This window comes from Salvelinus fontinalis, chromosome 24 (genome assembly GCF_029448725.1).
Source record: "Salvelinus fontinalis isolate EN_2023a chromosome 24, ASM2944872v1, whole genome shotgun sequence".
NCBI lineage: Eukaryota > Metazoa > Chordata > Actinopteri > Salmoniformes > Salmonidae > Salvelinus > Salvelinus fontinalis.
This window is the reverse complement of record NC_074688.1, coordinates 4,389,378-4,413,854: the sequence shown is the minus strand read 5'-3', so window position 1 is coordinate 4,413,854 and position 24,477 is coordinate 4,389,378. Positions and strand designations below refer to the sequence as shown.

The 24,477-nt window shown below is 45.4% G+C and overlaps 1 protein-coding gene across 1 annotated transcript; it reads left to right on the top strand.

The window, feature by feature from the left end:
• The first annotated feature begins 20,041 nt into the window (after nt 1-20,041).
• LOC129821659 (signal peptide, CUB and EGF-like domain-containing protein 1) lies at nt 20,042-24,196 on the top strand. The gene is made up of 5 exons (XM_055879258.1): nt 20,042-20,191; nt 20,517-20,679; nt 20,963-21,066; nt 23,466-23,645; nt 23,973-24,196. The coding sequence occupies exons 1-5, from the start codon at nt 20,173-20,175 to the stop codon at nt 24,194-24,196; spliced, it is 690 nt and encodes a 229-aa protein (XP_055735233.1). The 5' UTR covers nt 20,042-20,172.
• The last annotated feature ends 281 nt before the right edge of the window (nt 24,197-24,477 follow it).

Sequence of the window (24,477 nt, the reverse complement as noted above, 5' to 3'; positions counted from 1 at the left end):
ATGTCTGAGTGTTGGAGTGTGCCCCTGGCCATCTGTAATTTGCAAAAACAAGAACACTGTGCAATCTGGTTTGTTTAAAGATTCACTGTGCAGAAATTGCTCCTCCATTTCCTGGTTGCTAAAATACTAATAGTTCGCCTAATTTTAGTTTATGTGACAAAACAAGCAGGTATAGTGTAGAGAATCATTGTGCCATCTAAACCACTGTGAAATATATTTTCCATAACCAAAACGATTGTATTTTCAGCTTTTTGAAGCTGGTGTACAAATCCGAATGTAAAAGAAGCAATAATGTAACTTGACAACGGGAAGCATAGAAATAGCAGACATAGAACACCTCTACCGCTTCTTAGACTTGCTTTTGATGGGAATGACAGATCTATAACACACATTTCTATGCGAATTTGGTCAGCTTGGCCAAAAAGTTACATATTGCAGCTTTTATTACAAGGAATTTGAAATGATTTATACTTTTACACTTACTTTTGATACTTAAGTATATTTAACACCAAATACTTTTAGACTTGAAATCTAGTAGTATTTCACTTGATATCTTTCACTTAAGTCATTTAAGGCATCTTTACTTTTACTCAAGTGTGACAATTGGGTACTTTCCCCACCACTGCTCGTTACGAGACTACATTGATAAGGGTATGAAAACCGGCAACTATCTATACTGTATAACCACAGCACCCCACATGAAGAAAAAGTGGAACTTTTGATTGAGTGGCACAGTGGTTCGTACTCTTGCACCAAAAAAAAAGTCCAATCTTTTTTCTTTTTTTTGCCCTCTAGGTTTTTACTGTCCCGAGGGAACGGGATATGACTTGAGAGCTTGTCCAGAGGGCACATACAGCCCTGAGCTGGGCTTGACATCCATCAGCCAGTGCAGGCAGTGTGACGGTGGCCATTACTGTCCACTTAGGAATGGCACCTCAGTCACAGGACAGTGCCTGGAGGGGTATTACTGCTCCTACGGAAACACCTCTCCACAGCCTTCCTCCCACTCTGCAGGTGATGCACATGCACCATTCATGTTGGACAATCTCTATCTAATAATGGTTCTGGTCGCACTTTAAATTGACCTCAATTTATATAGAATTCATCGAACGTTCATAATGTCTTCATGAGAACTGTACTTATGCTTCATACATTTTTGATGAGCAAAGGTCTTCACATCTGGTGATATGCCAAATGTGACATAACCCTTTTGTCATCCATTATAATGAAATTAGCTTATGAATGGTTTCTAAAGGATCTATGGCCTTATAAATGGTCAATGAAGGGTACGTAAAGATTTTAAAGTTACAGTTTGTTTAAAGTGGGACTGTGGCTCCTTCTATTACAACTCACATGCACATTGGATCTGTCTGATGACACACTGTACTGTCTTTGCTTCAGGTGGAGGACCATGCCCTGCAGGTCACTACTGCCCTAGAGGCACCATCGATCCTCAACCTTGTCCCATTGGCACATTCAGCAACCTGACCAAACTAGTCTCCCAGGTATATTAGTTTCTCAAGGCTCAATACGCTCAATATTCCCTACATTTCCTCCCGAGACCACAGCACAGTGACTGCAGCCTGAGCTGTTGTTGCCATGCTCTACCTTCTCCCATAGAACAGCTGCCGGCCCTGCTCCCCGGGTTATTACTGTGACGCGTCTGGGCTAACAGCGCCTACAGGGGAATGCTGGGAAGGTTTTTATTGTCGCCGTGGAGCAGTTTTCCCCAACAGCCCTATCAGAGACAGCCGAGGAGGGCCGTGTCCACGAGGTAACTCACCAATCCACATCTCCTCCCCTGGGTTCGCAAATATAAAGGACTACCGTCTCCATCTCTCTTCTCTTTTCTCTCTTTCTCTCTCTCTCTCCATTTTCCTCAATATTCTTTCTCCCCAAAGTGCTGTCTCTGTTACCCCTATTGTTTCTGTCTCTCTCTCTCTCTCTCTCTGTGTGTCTTTCTCCACTCATTGTTTCCTATTTCTCACACGCAGGTTATTTTTGCTCTAAGGGTTCGTCAGCTCCGCGAGAGTGTCCCCAGGGAGCCGTCAGTTTAGAGGAGGGTCGATCCAGCTGCAGCCCCTGTCTCCAGGGGTACGGTTACACACACACACACACTGCTCTCTCAGAGCAACTTCTCTCTAATACTGCTCTAACAAAGTCACACTCAGTGTACACACACATGCCCGTAGGCTCCATGGGACTAAAGCTGTGAAGATAATATATCGAATCATGTTGTTTTATCTTTGACTCCGGAGTGGCGCAACGGTCCAAGGCAGTGCTAGAGGTGTCACTACAGACCGAGGTTCGATCCCGGGCTGTGTCCCAATCGGCTGTGATAGGGAGTCCCGTAGGGCGGCGCTCAATTGGCCCAGTGCCGTCCAAGTTAGGGGAGGGTTTGGCTTGGGGGCGATTTACAAGTAGGCCGTCATTGTAAATAAGAATTTGTACGACTTGCCTAGTTAAATAAAGGTTAGAGATCTATTATGTGGTATGTAATATCTACAGCTCCGAGCCTGTTCCTCTTTCTAAGATCTGCTTTTATGGAGTACATAAGAAATCTGACAAATTGTTATGCCCACATTTTTGATTCCCGGAGAGAGAGTGTGTGTGTGTGTGTGTGTCGCGTGCGTGTGTGTGAGTTCTTCCTTGGGTGTGTATTATGATGAATCAGATCCCAGCTTCTTACATATTTATTTCCTTTCCTCCAGTTATTACTGTTCTGGCAACAGCTCCCTCCATGAAACCAATGAGTGCCCTGCGGGTCATTACTGTCCAACTGGCACCTCCTCTCAGTACCAGTACCCATGCCCTGCTGGGACCAGCAACCCACACACTAGGATGGGCAGTCCACAGGACTGCCTGCCATGCCCCCCAGGTTGTACACATATCTATCTGGTTGTTATGGTCTATTTCATCTTATTTCTAATTCATTTAATATATCAAACCGTTCTAGATGTCAAAAAGTGACTTTTCAAGATGCCTGTGCTGGCGGGGTAATGCATATCGTTAACAACACCAACTCACCCAGGGTGAAGCCAAGCGTCAAGTTCATTAGCCATCATCTAACAACATTGTACAATAACCGTTATAATGAAATACTTTCTTAAATAGGCCCCCTGGCAGTGCAGTGACTTCCATTTTGAAACATAGGTTATTTTTGCTGAACTGTATAAGTTGACTTTTTAATGCCCCCCCAACTGTACATCATCTGAACAGGTAAACATATAGAAACTGATAGAACGACACAGGCCTTTTATTTACAACATTTCTTGACATTTAACATGTTTGAGGTGCAAGCGGATGCCACATTCACCCATTGCCCCATTTTATAGCTATTTTAAAAGGAGATCTATCTAGCGATCCTGTTCTGATTGAGTGCTGGTCGAGGATCAGTTTGCCTAGATTATAAACAGGCCCTGGTCTGATTGGTCCTACCTCCTTTTCTCAGGGTTTTTCTGTGGCTTTCCTGGACTGAGTGCCGTATCGGGCCAATGCATCGCTGGCTATCTTTGCCACTCTGGAGCAGTGTCCCCGAAACCAGAAGACGGTGTGACCGGTGAGCGGTGTCCCCAAGGTCATTACTGTCCAGAGGGCTTGGCTGCAGCGCCACGTCCCTGTCCTCTCGGATATTACAGCAACGCCACCAGGAACACACAACTCTCTGACTGCCTGCCCTGCCCTGCAGGTTGGTGCTGATCAAACACATTTTATTTGAAATACAAACCACTATTTTTTATCTCATGAAGAAACATTTTCTGATGTGTATTTGACTGATATACTGCACATTAAGTTTCTTCAGGGAGGAAAAGCTATTTAAATTCAATTTGAAAAGCAATTTATATTTGACTGGCATTTAAATGACTTTTGTCGGGCTCCTTTTACATTGCGCAACAGTGAAGACTTCTCTCTCAAATGCAGGGTTCATTTGTGCCAGCAGAGGGCTCTCCCTCCCTTCTCATCTCTGCCAGGCTGGCTCCTACTGCCCTTACAGACACAACTCCAGTCTCCCTGGCTCTGTCACCTGCTCAGCTGGGCATATGTGCCCACTTGGCAGTGCCATCCAGGTTCCCTGTGTGCCAGGGACTTACCAGGATCAACCTGGGCAGGTAGGGAGGACATTCATAGCAGTATCATCTTGACCACCGGTCTAGTAAAGCTGAACTGTTTGTAGGGCCAGGAGTTTTTCTTGACCATGTAATCTAACCAGGAAAAACTCAGGGCCCGAGTTGTAGGTTTTAACTGTGCTTAAATAAATCCTGGTCTGGTCTGAAATAAACTCCAGACTCTACATACACTGAATGCTGCGTGTTAATTACTATATTCTTTATCATCCCTTTCACAGGCAGAGTGTTTTACCTGTCCAGCAGGGTTTTACTGTGCAGGCTCAGTACGTCCTAACACAGAACAGGGAGTGGGAACACACATGCCAACCCCTTGTCTGAAGGGACACTACTGCCCCCCAGGTAGTGCATATAGGGCACTGTACTATTTGTCTGTATTGTAATAAGTGCCATGCATACCCTAGTGGCGAAGACCTTGCTGAGAATGACACTAGATTATATGGCTTCTGAGTGTGATTTTTTTTGGTTCTCTAGGCACACGGTCTGGTGTGGAGTACCCATGCCCAGCTGGCACATTTAGTGGGCAGACCAGCACGTCTAGTAAGAGTGGGTGTGTGCCCTGCCCTCCAGGGAAGTACTGCAGCTCTGCAGGGTTGGCAGTGCCTACTGGGCAATGCTCTCCTGGGTGGGTGGCAGCGTTATAAAAAGAAACAAATCACGTTGAATCGTATCTCTGGTTCAGCATGTATGGTCCTTGAGATTTATGTTGAGTTGTCTCTATACTTGTGTTCCCGTTTCTTTCTCTATATTCACTCTCCCCACCTATACCTTTCTTGTTTTTTCTATCTCGTACCTTCTCTGGTTCTATTTTCTCTCTTATTTGCTCTCTCTCTTTCCCTCTACCTCTTTCCCTCCTTCCCTCCTCTAGGTACCTTTGTGTCCGAGGCTCTGTTACTTCTCAGCCAGCTGGCGATCCTACAGGTGGAAAATGCATCGCTGGGTCCTACTGCCCACTGGGTACCAGTCACATGCTTCTCTGCCCGCCTGGCACTTTCAGCTCCTTAGAAGGTGACATTTCCACTGGGGACATTTCAATAGGAAAATATTTTTTAATATATATATACAGTGCGGTTGCTGTATATGGCCCTTATAAATTATAGGTTTGTCATTATCTGTCATATAAAATGAACACATTTATATTGATTGCATATGCCCAAATGGAAGCCCTGATTTATATGAAAATTATGACAATTAATAAATGTAATATATAATATTACTATGGAAATGAACTCCATGTGTTCTGGTGTGTTTGCTGTGCAGGGGCAGTATCTGTGGCTGCGTGCCAGCCCTGTGTGTCTGGGCAGTACTGTGCAGACTTTGGCCTTGCCTCCCCATCTGGTCCCTGCAGCGTTGGGTTCTACTGCCCAATAGGATCCAGAACCCCCGTGCCAAATCATAATGCAACAAGTAATAATGCATCAAGTACTTGAATCAGGTATTCTTGTTCAGGGCTCCAACAAAATTGTGAAATGTCTGTGGGTCACCAAGGAGAGGTTTGAAAACGGCAGATTCCTTCAAAATGAGTAAAGACAGGAGTTTTTCCTGACTATGTGGGCCCTAACCAGGAAAAACTCTGGTCTAAAGTAATAGATTCGATCTAGCACCCTGGCTATTTCTTTGACAGGTGAAACTCCAGGCCCCACTAATGATAATGACATAACATATGTTGTCCCTGTTACAGGAAATGCAACTTCTGTATATCCTCCTCGTGATGGAGAGGTCTTGGAACAGATCAATGGAGACCTGTGTCCAGGAGGCCACTACTGTCCGATTGGGACAGCTCAGCCAATACCCTGCCCCCCAGGTACACTATATTATAATGCACTCAGACAAGTTCCAAGGGCAATAGAACCTAATAGGTGTAACAATAAAGCTGTCATTAAGGCAGCTCATTAGAAAATGTAATCGGGCACTGTCACTCGTTATCGATGTGGCAATGTTATGCTATTTCTATTTAGTGTGTGTGTGTGCGTGTGTGTGTTTGTGCCACTTTCGATAAAACGTGATGTGGTCCTTTAACAAGATTAGACAATGCTAGACCAAAAATAGATCTTCTCGTTGTTTGGCAGCATGATTTATGTTAAGTGTCTACAACTGTCGCTAGATTGAATAAACTGTTCATTTAGTGCTCCAAGTTGTCAGATACAAGACAGACTCTTGGCAGGCTACATTATGTCACGCGTTGGTAAAAGGATGGTCTGGAACGATAATCAAATTAGACGCAATTACTAGATATACCAGAGCATTTCCCCCCTCTCGTGGACAGATGACGCAATATTTGACTTCCAAACGAACCGAGATTAACCCTCCCTCTATTTCCTCTATTCCAGGCACCTTTCTGGGTGGATATGGTGGTCAATCAGAGGCAGACTGTGAGGCTTGTCCGTCTGGATTCTACTGCCCTGTGTGGGGGCAGACCACCACAGACCTTCGCTGTCCCCAGGGTTGGTTCTGTCCAGTAGGCGCTGTATCAGGGCATCAACCAGGTAAACCGGGGTACAGCCGGGAAGAGAATGGCCTGGTTCCTCCCTAGGTTCCTTCCTTTTTTGTTGTTGTTTATACTGGCCACTGTGCTTTTGCTTTGCCTGCTCTTTGGGGTCTGAGCAGGGTAATTGTAAAGCACTTTGTGTCACCTGCAAACTTGATTGTTTGCTCCATACTGCTGGTTATTATGTGCGGTCTCATTCTTCTCAGATTACTCATCAGCCAGGGAGAGAAGGAGAAAGCCAGGGATGGGTGAATCACTGTAGATAAATGGGGATAATGTCCACTCGTAGTTTGTATGGCGTGACAATTAACAAACGAAAAGTTGGCTGCTGCACACACAGAATGGCTCTGTGCTAGCCAAAAGTGTTCTTTTTTTGTCTATTTCCTCCTTTGCTGAGGTGCTGATTAATGGAAAATGAACGATACAAATGAAAAAGAAAGTTTCACGCTCAAGAACAGATGTGTGTGACTTTCTTTTTCATTTGTCTATTTTCTGTGTCAAATTGAACGTGCAGGAACACTCTCGGTGTCATTGGATTCATTTCCTCATCAGCAAGGTTCATAAATAGCCTCCATAAATAGTATGATGCAACTCCTCCATGCTGCCACAGTCATTACACCCTCTTCTCCCTGCAGTCCACAGGGTCTCCCAGCAGGGGCTAAATAATCCAATAGCGTTGCCATGACACCTAATTAAATATTTATAATGTTTGCTTCTGTTTCCTGTGTTTAGAATGTCAGTGCCCGTCTGGTCACTCGTGCCCGTATGGAAGTGCCAAGCCTGTCATCTGTGCCCCTGGCACCTATCAGTCTTTGATTGGTCAGACTACATGCAAGACCTGCCCACCAGGTGCCTACCATGTATGCCTGTATGATTCAAGGACACTTTTCTAACACATGAAAAGTCTTATTTTCGATGCTGTTCGGCCTAAATCCTAACTTGGAAATCCACCCTTTTTAGCTAGCCCAGCTAGCCCGTTCACATAGCCTGGTCTCAGATCTGTTTGTCGTCATCTGATCTGTTAGGGTCATTGTCACAGTGTTGGCATACTCATCTGGACCAGGCTAGGATTCCACACTACATGACATTTGTCATCCGTTTAGCATGGCTTATATGTCTTTGGTAAAAAAAAAAAGACTTATTGATAATAAAGAACATTCTATTCCAGCCAGCTTCACTCTTTACTTTTCTGTTCCAGGTTTTTACTGTGTGGAGGGAACCTCTGTCCCAGCACCGTGCCCAGCTGGCAGTGTGAGTCAGGCTGAGGGGAGAGCATCTCCGAGGGAGTGTTCTCCATGCCCTCCTGGGCTCTACTGCAGCAGCACTGCCCTCACGTCTCCCTCGGGACCCTGCTCTCCAGGTCAACACAGGATAATGTTTTAATAACGTTTTAATATCATGCAATTTCAGACTGCCCATGCTCTCCAGGTTAGACACACTATAGAGTAATAACATATGAATAACATTTTAATGGCATTGCCCATGTGCTTGGGGGACTCAAGAATTTATTGTGATTGTGACCCCAAATCTAATGACACAATCTAATCAAAATGGAGATGACGGCAATTTTGGTTTCTGTTTTTATTGACGAGCTGTTCATTGTCTTTCCTCATGTACGTCTGAAAGGCCACTTCTGTTCCCGTGGAGCTACTATTCCTGATCCAGTCTCCCAGACCTTTGGAGATGTCTGCCCTCTAGGACACTACTGCCCAGAGGGTAGTGGGTTGCCCAGGCCCTGTCCTGTGGGTAGCTATCTTCCAGAGAGGGGTGCTCCATCCCCCTCCCGCTGCTACCCTTGTCCCCCAGGAAAATACTGCCTCAACCCAGGCTCCTCACAATTCACAGGTGTGGAAAAACTCTCAACATTGCCTCTCTCATATCAACTAATGACTAAATGAAACTAGTGCCTGGAGTTTTTCCTGGTCAGGTCACCAGGGGTGTAATCATTACGCAGATTCTGTTGCAAAACGTTTCGTATGTTGTAGAACGTTTACAACAGAAACCGTTTACTTCAAACTGAATAAGCAAACAAGAGTTTCTATTGGACAAATTGATCTATGTCCCTCCCTGTTCCGTTTGCTCTGTTTGCTTCCGTTTCGTTGTTTAACGGTAAATGGTTTCCGTCAAACCAGGGCCTCCGGCATTTGGTCATGTGACCAGGAAGAAAAACCTGTGGCCACATATCATGCAATTAGGCTCATTTGCACATTTGTCATTTCATGTTTTATATAAAGTTTGTACCTCGTTTTATGTTCACGTCAATGCCACACTCCTCTATACCGTAGGTCCTTGCTCTCCTGGTTTCTACTGTAGTGGAGGTGCAGACAGTGCTACACCCCAGGCTAACTCCTCCCAGCTCAGCTGCCTTTGTGGCATGATAAAGGTCCATCCTACTAATCAAGACCTTTGTTCCTGGTTACACAACACTTCCTGCTCACCTAACAGTATAGATACAGGTAAGGCAGTATATATTTGACCATCAGAAAATAAATGGTGGCAGACGGCCGGTACGCTAACCCAATGTTAAAGGCCCAATGCAGACGTTCTTATGTCAATATGAAATAGTTTCTGGGTAACAATTAAGTACCTCACTGTAATACTTTTTATCAATTAAAGTCAGCGTGATTAAGCTAGAGACTCAGTGCAATGGCTGGGAGCGGTCGTTTTTTGTGAGATGAGTGAGGATCTTCTGAGCTGTTTCTCTCACAAAAAGCATCTGGACAGATCATACGGTTTGAGTTACAAACTATTTAACCTAACGCTCATTCACAAACCTGACCTTAACCATTCATTCATTTAGACCGCTATGCCTAAATAAAGTTTTTCTTTTGCTGGTCGACTATCCACTTCCGACAGGTAAACCAATGTCATGGACTCTATAGTCTCTACTAACAGACTGTCGAATAGCTGGCCAGCACACACGCAAAACATGGTTCTGGGTTCTTCTGAAATGATGGACTGTAGAGCTTGGAGGTGAATGCAAATGAGTTACAGTTGGAGGTTATAGCCCCAACACATGTTTATTGCGTCATGTTCGTTTTTAGATGGCGATGGGAGCTGGATGGATGTCGTAACTAGGCCATGGTCAGGTCAGGCCTTGGCCGACTCTACACCTCATCTCAGGAGCCCACTTTATAAATGTGCTAACTTCAAAGGCGATGTGTGTCCCAAAGGTATGCATTGCCCGCTATGTGACCTCTTGTACTCGAACGGTTGCTTCTATTCATGCCAATAGACTTAAAAACTGTGCAACATAAAAACAGATAGCTTTTTATTTAGTAGATAGTCAGCCTTTTTTTTAACAGTGTTGTATTAAAGTGTGTTTTCTTGTAGACTGGATTAATATATTATTTTTCCAGGTTTTCAAAGTGCTTTATATTGTATGGGTTTAAACTGACCTCATCCACTACCAATGTATAGCATCAACCACAATATGTGTATGACTTTCCTATAGGTTTCTACTGTCCTGTAGGATCGGCCTATCCTCAGCCCTGTGACACTGGCTTCTACTGTGGTCAGACTGGTCTGGAAGCCCCCAGTGGCCTCTGTAACCCAGGCTATTTCTGCTCCAGGGGTTCCACGACCCCTCACGTCTCACTCTGCCCCCCTGGACACTACTGCCCCCAGGGCACACCTCTCCCTCTACCTTGCCCTCCTGGAACCCTGAAGGGTAAGAAACAAAAGCACTAGCCTGGTCCGAAATCTGTTTGTGCTGTATAGCCAACAACGACCTTAGGAGTTGAATACACAAACAAATCTGGAACCAGGCTACAACAACACTGTTGCTTCACTGTTAATGGTTAAAACTGGTTAAAATTTTGACTATGACGATCATTTCAGGATATTTTGAGATGTTTGAATATCCTGCAAGGATCCTATAGGTCGGGATACTGTGAAAGATTAGAGGATAGGCCACCGTTTTTTAAAAATAAGTTGCAAACGCTATCAGGAAGTTTTGTACTAATCCTCATCAGTGTTGAAGAGTCACATCACTCTGTTGTTGTTGTCGATGCTGATGTCCTCACAAACCCTGCTATCGAGCGTTTCTTATTGAACACATTCAGATAGAACCTCCCCATTTCGGAACCATTTTCTTTCCTTTCGTGCCCACTGAATGTGACCCTGATGTCCTGACGTACGCCTCTGGCTGTCGCCCTGCTAGCTATTTACTGGTGCCGTGGAATATGAAAAGGTAGTTCATTTAAAAACATTCTCCCCATAGCTACTATGACAGAGAGTTTGGTCACAATTTCATCTTGGCCATGTTCTGTTATAATCTCCACCCGGCACAGCCAGAAGAGGACTGGCCACCCCTCATAGCCCTGGTTCCTCTTTAGGTTTCTTCCTAGGTTTTGGCCTTTCTAGGGAGTTTTTCCTAGCCACCGTGCTTCTAGACCTGCATTGCTTGCTGTTTGGGGTTTTAGGCTGGGTTTTTGTACAGCACTTTGAGATATCAGCTGATGGCTACATAGCCGTCTTAGCTGGCTACATAGCCGTCTTTGTATCCAAGATAATTGTGTAGTCTAGAGTAATTGTCGAGGTTACCTAGCCAGTTAGAGGTTACCTAGCCAGCTACACTTTCAAACAAAGTCAACAACGCAGCCACTGCTAGCTAGCCTATTTCACCAGCCAGCAGTACTATATCATTTTAGTCAATAAGATTTTTTGCAACGTAAGCTTAACTTTCTGAACATTCGAGACGTGTAGTCCACTTGTCATTCCAATCTCCTTTGCATTAGCGTAGCCTCTTCTGTAGCCTGTCAACTATGTGTCTGTCTATCCCTGTTCTCTCCTCTCTGCACAGACCATACAAACGCTTCACACCGCGTGGCCGCTGCTACTCTAACCTGGTGGTCCCAGCGCGCACGACCCACGTGGAGTTCCAGGTCTCAGGCAGCCTCTGGAACTGCCGATCTGCGGCCAACAAGGCAGAGTTCATCTCAGCCTATGCTTCCCTCCAGTCCCTCGACTTCTTGGCACTGACGGAAACATGGATTACCACTGATAACACTGCTACTCTTACTGCTCTCTCCTCGTCTGCCCACGTGTTCTCGCACACCCCGAGAGCTTCTGGTCAGCGGGGTGGTGGCACTGGGATCCTCATCTCTCCCAAGTGGACATTCTCTCTTTCTCCCCTGACCCATCTGTCTATCGCCTCCTTTGAATTCCATGCTGTCACAGTTACCAGCCCTTTCAAGCTTAACATCCTTATCATTTATCGCCCTCCAGGTTCCCTTGGAGAGTTCATCAATAAGCTTGACGCCCTGATAAGTTCCTTTCCTGAGGATGGCTCACCTCTCACAGTTCTGGGTGACTTTAACCTCCCCACGTCTACCTTTGACTCATTCCTCTCTGCCTCCTTCTTTCCACTCCTCTCCTCTTTTGACCTCACCCTCTCACCTTCCCCCCCTACTCACAAGGCAGGCAATACGCTTGACCTCATCTTTACTAGATGCTGTTCTTCCACTAATCTCATTGCAACTCCCCTCCAAGTCTCCGACCACTACCTTGTATCCTTTTCCCTCTCGCTCTCATCCAACACTTCCCACACTGCCCCTACTCGGATGGCATCGCGCCGTCCCAACCTTCGCTCTCTCTCCCCCGCTACTCTCTCCTCATCCATCCTATCATCTCTTCCCTCTGCTCAAACCTTCTCCAACCTATCTCCTGATTCTGCCTCCTCAACCCTCCTCTCCTCCCTTTCTGCATCCTTTGACTCTCTATGTCCCCTATCCTCCAGGCCGGCTCGGTCCTCCCCTCCTGCTCCGTGGCTCGACGACTCATTGCGAGCTCACAGAACAGGGCTCCGGGCAGCCGAGCGGAAATGGAGGAAAACTCGCCTCCCTGCGGACCTGGCATCCTTTCACTCCCTCCTCTCTACATTCTCCTCTTCTGTCTCTGCTGCTAAAGCCAATTTCTACCACTCTAAATTCCAAGCATCTGCCTCTAACCCTAGGAAGCTCTTTGCCACCTTCTCCTCCCTCCTGAATCCTCCTCCCCCTCGTCCCCCCTCCTCCCTCTCTGCTGATGACTTCGTCAACCATTTTGAAAAGAAGGTCGACGACATCCGATCCTCGTTTGCTAAGTCAAACGACACCGCTGGTTCTGCTCACACTGCCCTACCCTGTGCTTTGACCTCTTTTTCCCCTCTCTCTCCAGATGAAATCTCGCGTCTTGTGACGGCCGGCCGCCCAACAACCTGCCCGCTTGACCCTATCCCCTCCTCTCTTCTCCAGACCATTTCCGGAGACCTTCTCCCTTATCTCACCTCGCTCATCAACTCATCCTTGACCGCTGGCTACGTCCCTTCCGTCTTCAAGAGAGCGAGAGTTGCACCCCTTCTGAAAAAACCTACACTCGATCCCTCCGATGTCAACAACTACAGACCAGTATCCCTTCTTTCTTTTCTCTCCAAAACTCTTGAACGTGCCGTCCTTGGACAGCTCTCCTGCTATCTCTCTCAGAATGACCTTCTTGATCCAAATCAGTCAGGTTTCAAGACTAGTCATTCAACTGAGACTGCTCTTCTCTGTGTCACGGAGGCGCTCCGCACTGCTAAAGCTAACTCTCTCTCCTCTGCTCTCATCCTTCTAGACCTATCGGCTGCCTTTGATACTGTGAACCATCAGATCCTCCTCTCCACCCTCTCCGAGCTGGGCATCTCCGGCGCGGCCCACGCTTGGATTGCGTCCTACCTGACAGGTCGCTCCTACCAGGTGGCGTGGCGAGAATCTGTCTCCGCACCACGTGCTCTCACCACTGGTGTCCCCCAGGGCTCTGTTCTAGGCCCTCTCCTATTCTCGCTATACACCAAGTCACTTGGCTCTGTCATATCCTCACATGGTCTCTCCTATCATTGCTATGCAGACGACACACAATTAATCTTCTCCTTTCCCCCCTCTGATAACCAGGTGGTGAATCGCATCTCTGCATGTCTGGCAGACATATCAGTGTGGATGACGGATCACCACCTCAAGCTGAACCTCGGCAAGACGGAGCTGCTCTTCCTCCCGGGGAAGGACTGCCCGTTCCATGATCTCGCCATCACGGTTGACAACTCCATTGTGTCCTCCTCCCAGAGTGCTAAGAATCTTGGCGTGATCCTGGACAACACCCTGTCGTTCTCAACTAACATCAAGGCGGTGACCCGTTCCTGTAGGTTCATGCTCTACAACATTCGCAGAGTACGACCCTGCCTCACGCAGGAAGCGGCGCAGGTCCTAATCCAGGCACTTGTCATCTCCCGTCTGGATTACTGCAACTCGCTGTTGGCTGGGCTCCCTGCCTGTGCCATTAAACCCCTACAACTCATCCAGAACGCCGCAGCCCGTCTGGTGTTCAACTTTCCCAAGTTCTCTCACGTCACCCCGCTCCTCCGCTCTCTCCACTGGCTTCCAGTTGAAGCTCGCATCCGCTACAAGACCATGGTGCTTGCCTACGGAGCTGTGAGGGGAACGGCACCTCCGTACCTTCAGACTCTGATCAGGCCCTACACCCAAACAAGGGCACTGCGTTCATCCACCTCTGGCCTGCTCGCCTCCCTACCTCTGAGGAAGTACAGTTCCCGCTCAGCCCAGTCAAAACTGTTCGCTGCTCTGGCACCCCAATGGTGGAACAAACTCCCTCACAACGCCAGGTCAGCGGAGTCAATCACCACCTTCCGGAGACACCTGAAACCCCACCTCTTTAAGGAATACCTAGGATAGGATAAAGTAATTCTTCTAACCCCCCCCCCCCCCTTAAAAGAGTTAGATGCACTATTGTGAAGTGGTTGTTCCACTGGATATCATAAGGTGAATGCACCAATTTGTAAGTCGCTCTGGATAAGAGCATCTGCTAAATGACTTAAATGTAAAATGTAAATGTACTAAGTGCTATATAAATACATTTGATTTGATTTGATCTGTGTTCTGGAATGGGGCAATTAAAATCCTATATAATCAATGTTCTATAACGTTCAGAAAATATCATGTCAGTCCGATGTGATTTTCTGATGCTGACCAACTGATCTGTACCACTGTGTGTTGTTAGGTCGATTAGGCGGGTCCACAGTGGACGATTGCCAGCCTTGCCCCCCTGGTTATTACTGCGATCAGATAGGCTTGGTCGAGCCCAGCAGTCAGTGTGCTGCTGGCTACTACTGTCCTGGGGGACAGAGCACTGATAGACCGTCGCAACATGTGTGTGGAGTTGGTCATTTCTGCAAGGAGGTTAGTGCAAATGTCCTCGGGGCTTGTGCAGTGATAAGCATGGCTAATTTACTATATCCATACTGTACTAGCGCACCACCTAGAATGCATGTCAAATACATTGCTTCTTGGAAAATCTTATTCCACAGATAACAGTGGCAACTTAAATCGTACTAATATCATACTGTGTATTATGTGTCATATTACAAATATGTGTGTTGCTGGTCTTTCAGGGTAGCGTGAGAGAGAGAGCCTGTTCCCCAGGCAGCTACCAGCCTAGTGAGGGTCAGCACCGATGTGAGGTGTGTCCTTCTGGCTTCTACTGTCTTGAAGAAGGTAAGCAGGTATATCTATTCATTTTTTTTTTCAATACATTTTTTATTGATGTCTTGATAAAATAACAAGATAGACCCATCACATCATAGATAATCACACACACACACAAATAAGTGACAAAGAAACATTTATGAAATTATCAAATAAAATGAATGAGCAATTTACTGTTAAACCCATACAGCTAAAACCTCTTTATTCTCCCAAATCGCTGTTTTACATGAAGATAAACCTCCCATAAACAAAATACATATGTAAGCAATCAAAACTTTATATTCATAGCAGGTGATCCGTCAGCAGTTTGTATATTGAAAATATCTTTATTCAAAGGACTTTGTATTTATTTCTCTTTTTGCTAACAAATACATCAAAAAAATGATGTGCTTTGGTTACGATTGCCAATGGGATTAAGTTTCCTGGCCATGGAACCAAAATATCGATGTTTTGTTCCCCGATCCACTTAGTTTTCACTTTTGCCTTATGGCAAGGTGCTCCATCATGCTGGAAAAGGTATTGTTCATCACCAAACCAAACTGTTCCTGGATGGTTGGGAGAAGTTGCTCTCGGAGGATGTGTTGGTACCATTCTTTATTCGTGACTGTGTTCTAAGGCAAAATTGTGAGTGAGCCCACTCCCTTGGCTGAGAAGCAACACCACACATGAATGGTCTCAGGATGCTTTACTGTTGGCATGACACAGTACTGATGGTAGCGCTCACCTTGTCTTTTCCAGACAAGCTTTTTTCCGGATGCCCCAAACAATCGGAAAGGGGATTCATCAGAGAAAATTACTTTACCCCAGTCCTCAGCAGTCCAATACCTTTACCTTTTGCAGAATATCAGTCTGTCCCTGATGTTTTTCCTGGAGAGAAGTGGCTTCTTTGCTGCCCTTCTTGACACCAGGCCATCCTCCAAAAGTTTTTGCCTCACTGTGCGTGCAGATGCACTCACACCTGCAAGGTGCCATTCCTGAGCAAGCTCTGTACTGGTGGTGCCCCGATCCCGCAGCTGAATCAACTTTAGGAGACGGTCCTGGTGCTTGGTGGACTTTCTTGGGCGCCCTGAAGCCTTCTTCACAACAATTGAACCGCTCTCCTTGAAGTTCTTGATGATCCGATAAATGGTTGATTTAGGTGCAATCTTACTGGCAGCAATATCCTTGCCTGTGAAGCCCTTTTTGTGCAAAGCAATGATGACGGCACGTGTTTCCTTGCAGGTAACCATGGTTGACAGAGGAAGAACAATGATTCCAAGCACCACCCTCCTTTTGAAGCTTCCAGTCTGTTTTTCGAACTCAATCAGAATGACAGAGTGATCTCCAGCCTTGTCCTCGTCAACACTCACACCTGTGTTAACGAGATAATCACTGACATGATGTCAGCTGGTCCTTTTGTGGCAGGGTTGAAATGCAGTGGAAATGTTTTTTGGGATTCAGTGGCATGGCAAATAGGGACTTTGCAATTAATTGCAATTTTTCTGATCACTCTTCATAACATTCTGGAGTATATGCAAATTGCCATCATACAAACTGAGGCAGCAGACTTTGTGAAAATTAATATTTGTGTCATTCTCATTCTCCCAGCTATACATTTTATGACCCCAATGAGTTTCCCTCTGTCTCCCCTGTGGAATGTCCATTATCCTCTTTGTTAAGCCAGAATCCCACCTCGTCCATCTTCTGTTCTGGGCCTGACCATGCTGTCTGATACTAGGCAATTTCTTCTTCTCTGATTAGGTCATGGTTTCTAAATTAGCATACACACAGTTGCATGACCTAAACTCCATTAATACTCACAGTAATCATTCACTACACAGGATACAAAACAAACTACAGTTGAACATGATACATGTTACAATTAAATATCCATCAAGACTATAAATGTAGGTCCATCATCATTTCTATTTCTACACAGTTTCGATTTGGTTTTAGTCATTTTAATGACGATTGAGATACTTTTCCCTCCGGTTTTATTCCATTCACTTGTCATTTCCTGTTTGGACTCTCTGCAACTCTCTGCTGGCTGGGCTCATCGCTTGTGCCATCAAACCCCTGAAACTCTTCCAGAATGCCTCAGCCCGCCTCGTGTTTCACTTTCCCATGTTCTCCCACATCAGCCTGCAATCTGGCTCCTAGTTGAAACTCACATCTCTTTCAAGACCATGTCAGGACAGCTGAGTCCCAGCCCATTTTCCTGAAACATCTGAAAACCTTTTTTATTGCACTTGTCTGTTCTCACTAGCTTTGCTGACTTTGCTGATAGTTGCTTTATTGAGGATAAATGTTGACTTAATATGACTGTGATATGTGGTTGTCTCTAGCTACCTTAAGGTGAATGCACTAACTATAAGTCTCTCTGCACAAGAGAGTGCTAAATGACTGAAATGTAAAATAAGTCATTAATCATTTTTTTATATGGGTAATATACACTGCGTGTACAAAACATTATGAACACCTGCTCTTTCCATGACATGGACTGATCAGGTGAACCCAGGTGAAAGCTATGATCCCTTATTGATGTCACTTGTTAAATCAACTTCAGTCAGTGTAGATGAAGGGGAGGAGACAGGTTAAAAATATATTTTTAAGCCTTGAGACAATTGATACATAGATTGTGTACAGTGCCTTGCAAAAGTATTCATCCCCCTTGGCATTTTTCCTTTTTTGCATTACAACCTGTAATTTAAATAGATTTTTATTTGGATTTCTTGTAATGGACATACACAAAATAGTCCAAATTGGTGAAGTGAAATGAAAACAATTACTTGTTTCAAAAAACAATTTTTTTTACGGAAAAGTGGTGGGTGCATATGTATTCACCCCCTTTGCTATGAAGCCCCTAAATAAGATCTGGTGCAACCAATTACCTTCGGAAGTCACATAATTAGTTAAATAAAGTCCACCTGTGTGCAATCTAAGTGTCACATGATTTGTCACATGATCTCAGTATATATACACGTGTTCTGAAAGGCCCCAGAGTCTGCAACCCCCCCAAGCAAGGAGCACCACCAAGCAAGCAGCACCATTAAGACCAAGGAGCTCTCCAAACAGGTCAGGGACAAAGTTGTGGAGAAGTACAGATCAAGGTTGAGTTATAAAAAAATATCAGAAACTTTGAACATCCAACGGAGCACCATTAAATCCATTATTAAAAATGGAAATAATATGGCACCACAACAAACCTGCCAAGAGAGGACCACCCACCAAAACTCACGGACCAGGGAAGGAGGGCATTAATTAGAGAGGCAACAAAGAGACCAAAGATAACCCTGAAGGAGCTGCAAAGCTCCACGGTGGAGATTGGAGTATCTGTCCATAGGACCACTTTAAGCCGTACACTCCACAGAGCTTGGCTTTACGGAAGAGTGGCCAGAAAAAAGCCATTGCTTAAATAAAAAAAATTGCCAACACGTTTGGTATTTGCCAAAAGGCATGTGGGAGACTCCCAAAACATATGGAAGAAGCTACTCTAATCAGATGAGACTAAATGGAGACTTTTGGCCATCAAGGAAAACGCTATGTCTGGCGCAAACCCAACACCTCATCACCCCGAGAATACCATCGCCACAGTGAAGCATGGTGGTGGCAGCATCATGCTGTGGGGATGTTTTTCATCGGCAGGGAAACTGATCAGAATTGAAGGAATGATGGATGGCGCTAAATACAGGGAAATTCTTGAGGGAAACCTGTTTCAGTCTTCCAGAGATTTGAGACTGGGACGGAGGTTCACCTTCCAGCAGGACAATGACCCTAAGCATACTGCTAAAGCAACACTCGAGTGGTTTAAGGGAAACATTTAAATGTCTTGAAATGGCCTTGTGAATCAAATGAGAATCTGTGGTATGACTTAAAGATTGCTGTACACCAGCGGAATCCATCCAACTTGAAGGAGCTGGAGCAGTTTTGCCTTGAAGAATGGGCAAAAATCCCAGTGGCTAGATGTGCCAAGCTTATAGAGACATACCCCAAGAGACTTGCAGTGGCAATTGCTGCAAAAGGTGGCTCTACAAAGTATTGACTTTGAGCGGGGTGAATAGTTATGCACGCTCAACTTTTCAGTATTTTTGGTCTTATTTCTTGTTTGTTTCGCAATTAAACATATTTTGCATCTTCAAAGTGGTAGGCATGTTGTGTAAATCAAATGATACAATCCCCCCCAAATCCATTTTAATTCCAGGTTGTAAGGCAACAATATAGGAACAATGCCAAGGGGGTGAATACTTTCGCAAGCCACTGTATGTATGCCACTTTAAACGGTGAATAGGCAAGACAAAATATTTAAGTGCCTTTTTAATAGGGTGTGGTAGTAGGTGTCAGGTGATTATACCCTGATGAAGACAGCTTGTGTGTCGAAACGTTGAACATTACATTTTTGCATCTGAGCTCCTACAGTGTGCGGCTCTCCTTTATTTTTCAAGTGTTCCACTCCGCTAGCCAGCACCTCGCTTAAATAGGTGTACGTTTCTTTCGACTTTAGATTAGTAGGTGCCAGGTGCACTGGTTTGAGTCAAGAACTGCTGCTGGGTTTCCACTTAGCAGTTTCCGAGAATGGTCCACCACCCAAAGGACATCCAACCAACTTGATATAACTCTGTGAGGCATTGGAGTCAACATGGGCCAGAATCCCTGTGGAATACTTTCGACACTGTTTAGAGTCCATGTCCTGACGTGTTGAGGTTGTTCTGAGGGCAAAACAGCCTCAGGGGTGTTCTGGGGGGGGGGGGGGGGTTCAAAGTGTCAGGTCTAGTTTTCCATTTACTTTGAAAATCTACTTTCTAAGAAGAACATTTACTCTGTACGTGGTGAATAAACTTCGAATAAATGTTGAACTTGCTCTTTGAAAAAAGAGCTTTATGAAATCAATTTGATTAATTGATTGATTTCATCCACCCTGAATCCAGGAAGGACACACTTGGTTCCATGCGGAAGAGGATTCTATTGTCCACGTGGAACAGCCAATCAGCATCCTTGTCCATCCGGGACCTATGGAAACGTATCAGGATTGGCTGACGTATCGGAATGCTCTTTGTGTGAACCGGGGATGTACTGTGAAGGAACAGGTATATATTAGCCTCATCCCATATTGCGTCCCTAGCCTGCATCCCAAATGGCACCCTATTCCCAATGTAGTGCACTACTTTTGACCAGGGCCCATAGGGAATAGGGTTCCATTAGTGCAGGGTATAGCAGGCTATCATTTGGCACCCAAACTGTATGTGCTCCAGCCAACTCTTCTATCGTCCGTTGTCATGACATACAATATCATAGGAGTTAGGCTAGAGCACATGCAGGGATGATGCTAGATACAGTATATAACACTAACAGTTCGTTTGAGTTCATAACCATGTTATTTTACATTGTTTTTCTGAATATCTTTCTTTGAAGGGAGAATTTCCCCCAGTGGTCCGTGCATTGCAGGGTTTGTGTGTTTTGGGGCCGCCTCTCAACCCTCCCCCTCAGACAACATCACAGGAGCTCCATGTCCTCCTGGATTCTACTGTCCTGTTGGGAGCTCCGTACCATCGCCCTGCCCTAAAGGCACATTCAGGTACCCACTGTGGGTGATATCTATACAAAATAAAGGCAGCTATTAAGATATTGTCAGAGTATGTTATATATTTACATTTTGTGTTACATCTTGATAGATTTCATATTTTCAATATCCTTTCCAATATTATTGTCACCAAAACATGTTTTATAATATACATATAGTGTATAACAGTTCTAAATATTCCCGTAACAATGTGTACCCACCTGCCAATGTAGTTAGTTCCATGATGGTAGATCTGTAGCCTTGTTAGTTAATGTTCAGGGCGTATATTTTCTCGCAGTGAGCAAAGTGGATTAACGGAGCCCTCCCAGTGTCGTAGATGTGTTCCAGGGTTCTACTGTGCAGAGCCAGGCCTTAAAGCAGTCACTGGAGCCTGTCTGCCAGGTGAGAGATTAACACTTACTTAGCATTAAGTATTAGTATTGTAGCGAATTGGGAGGGAAGCCCCGCCTGGGACTCAAACCTTGTAATTGTGACGCCAAGAGGTCCGAACCTATTGATGAGTTCACTAGGTGTTGGATTAAGGTCGCTACATTACCCCCTTCAGAAGAGCGTGTTCCCACACTTCTCCATACCAAGTCACTCACGGGTACATGCCTCTCTGATGGCCTCATGGGCACCATCCCACTTCTGACACCAAAGTAGCGTTTTTGAAGGGTTGCACCGGCCGGGACACAAACCTGGGTCCAGCAACTGTCACGCCAACACCTTAACCATCACGCCAAGATGTCCGAACCCATTGACGAGATCGCTAGGTGATGGGTTATGGTCGCTACAGTATTGTTTTTCCATTTTCAATCTATTATTCCACTTGAAGGACTTTATTGTGTTGCTGACTGTATCCAATGCTTGATATTGCAACCGTTATTTTATTATGTTATTTTATTGTGTTACTTTTATTATTTTTTACTTTAGTCTACTTGGTAAATATTTTCTTAACTCTTCTTGAACTGCACTGTTGGTTAAGGGCTTGTAAGTAAGCATTTCACGGTAAGGTCTACACTTGTTGTATTTGGCGCCTGTGACAGATAAAGTTTGATATGACATGTTCAGTGTGAAAGGCACCTACATAAGGTCGGACCTCATAACACATTCAACTGCTTATGCAGTGCTTATGAATTGAATATGTATGTATGAATGCATTATGCATGTGAAATCAAATCAAAGTTTATTTGTCACGTGTGCCAAATACAACAGGTGTAGTAGACCTTACAGTGAAATGCTTACTTACAAGCCCTAACCAACAGTGCAATTTTTAAGGAAAATATAGGTATTAGGTAAACAATAGATGTGTAAAGAAATAAAATAAAAAAAGAGTAAAATGAGAGTGAAAATAACAGTAGCGAGGCTTTATTCAGATGGTACCGGTCAGAGTCAAAGTGCGGGGGCAACGGTTAGTCGGGCTAATTGAGGTAATATGCGCATGTAGGTATAGTTAAAGTGACTATGCATAGATGATAAACAGAGAGTAGCAGCAGTGTAAAAGTGGGGGTTGGCGGTGGGGGACACACATACACACAATGCAAATAGTCCGATTAGCCATTTGATTACCTCTTCAGGATTCTTATGGCTTGGGGGTAAAGGCTGTTGAGAAGCCTTTTGGCGCTCCAGTACGCTTGCCATGCCGTAGCAGAGTGAACAGTCTCTAACTGGGCTAGCTGGGGTCTTTGACAATTTTTAGGGCCTTCCTCTGATACCACCTGGTGTAGAGGTCCTGGATGGCAGGCAGCTTAGCCCCAGTATTGTACTGGACGATATGCACTACCCTCTGTAGGGCCTTGCGGTCGGAGGCCGAGCAGTTGCCATACCAGGCAGTGATTCAGCCAGTCAGGATGCTCTCAATGTTGCAGCTGTAGAACCTTTTGAGGATCTGAGGACCCAGGCCAAATCTTTTCAATCTCCTGAGGGGGAATAGGTTTTCTCATGCCCTCTTCACGACTGTCTTGGTGTGTTTGGACCATTCTAGTTTGTTGGTGATGTGGACACCAAGGAACTTGAAGCTCTCAACCTGCTCCTCTACAGCCCCATCGATGAGAATAGGGGCGTGCTCGGTCCTCCTTTGCCTGTAGTCCACAATCATCTCCTTTGTCTTGATTACGTTGAGGGATAGATTGTTTTTCTGGCACCACTCGGCCAGGTCTCTGACCTCCTCCCTATAGGCTGTCTCATCGTTGTTGGTGATCAAGCCTACCACTGTTGTGTCGTCTGCAAACTTAATGATGGTGTTGGAGTCGTGCCTGGCCATGCAGTAGTGGGTGAAAAAGGAGTACAGGAGGGGACTGAGCACGCACCCCTGAGGGCCTCCTGTGTTGAGGATCAGCGTGGCAGGTGTGTTGCTTCCTACCCTCACCATCTGGGGGGCGGCCTGTCAGGAAGTCCAGGATCCAGTGGAAGAGGGAGGTGTTGAGTCCCAGGATCCTTAGCTTAGTGATGAGCTTTGAGGGCACTATGGTGTTGAACGCTGAGCTGTTGTCAATGAGTAGCATTCTCACGTAGGTGTTTCTTTTGTCCAGCTGGGAAAGGGCAGTGTCGAGTGCAATAGAGATTGCATCATCTGTGGATCTGTTTGAGCGGTATGCAAATTGGAGTGCGTCTAGGGTTTCTGGGATAATGGTGTTAATGTGAGCCATTACCAGCCTTCAAAGCACTTCATGGCTACGGACGTGAGTGCTACGAGTCTGTAGTCATTTAGGCAGGTTACCGTAGTGCTCTTGGGAACAGGGACTATAGTGGTCTGCATGTGTTATGAAGTTTTCAATGGAAGTGTTACCGTATATTTGTAGGTTTCTACTGTTTGGAAGGGTCCCAGAGTGCTGCCCCGATGTCAGGTGTATTTGGAGGTGTTTGCAACCCAGGCCACTACTGTGAGAGTGGGACCAGTGTGCCTGCATCCTGCCCTGCTGGCACCCATCACAATAACACCGGAGGGAAGAAGAGAGATGACTGCAAGCCATGTCCTGATGGTAACGTAATGATCTTCAGAGAGATGTGAGCTGATGACATTTTTGAAATTGTACGGATGCCCCATCACTCTACTGCTACGATTAGTTTGTCGTGGCTGTTTAAGGAATCTGTGTCTCCTGGCTCATAGACTACTTTCAGGATAAGGAACCATCTGACATGCAGATGTAAAATACTGAACTTATCCTTTTCGATCGGCAAATAATGACAGTCGGATGTAAATGTATATAATGTAATGTATAATATAATGAAATGTCCATACATTGTATCTCATCTGTTCACAAAAACCAAACTGCACACAGTATTTGATGTTGTTGGTGACATTGTAGGTTGGTTCCAGGACTTGGAGGGCCAGAGGGAGTGTAAGCCCTGTCCCCCTGGCACTCACTGCCTGACCACCAACACAACTGGCAGCACCAGTGGCCCCGTCACCCCTCTGCCCTGCCCAGCTGGCTATGTCTGCCCCAGAGAGAGCTCCTTCAGCCAACCCTACCCCTGCCCCATAGGCACCTACAGCCCTACTCTGGGTCTCACATCCCCTGGTGAGAAATAATATACTATAGTTAGGGACAGGAGTTTTTCCAGACCAAACAAGGTAGATGTTTATGTATGGCCAGGAGTTTTACTTCACAGCCAACAACTTACCAGGAAAGACTCTTAGCCCTAGCTTTAGCCTATAACAAGCGCCCAAAGGGCCCAGAGGTTTTCTTGGTCAGGTAATGCAGCAGCCAGGACAAAACTCCTGGCCGTACATGTATTATCTACCTTATTTGAAATGGTAATCAGCCATAACCCTTTGTTTTAATGATGTCTTGAATGAATCCTTTTTTTTTT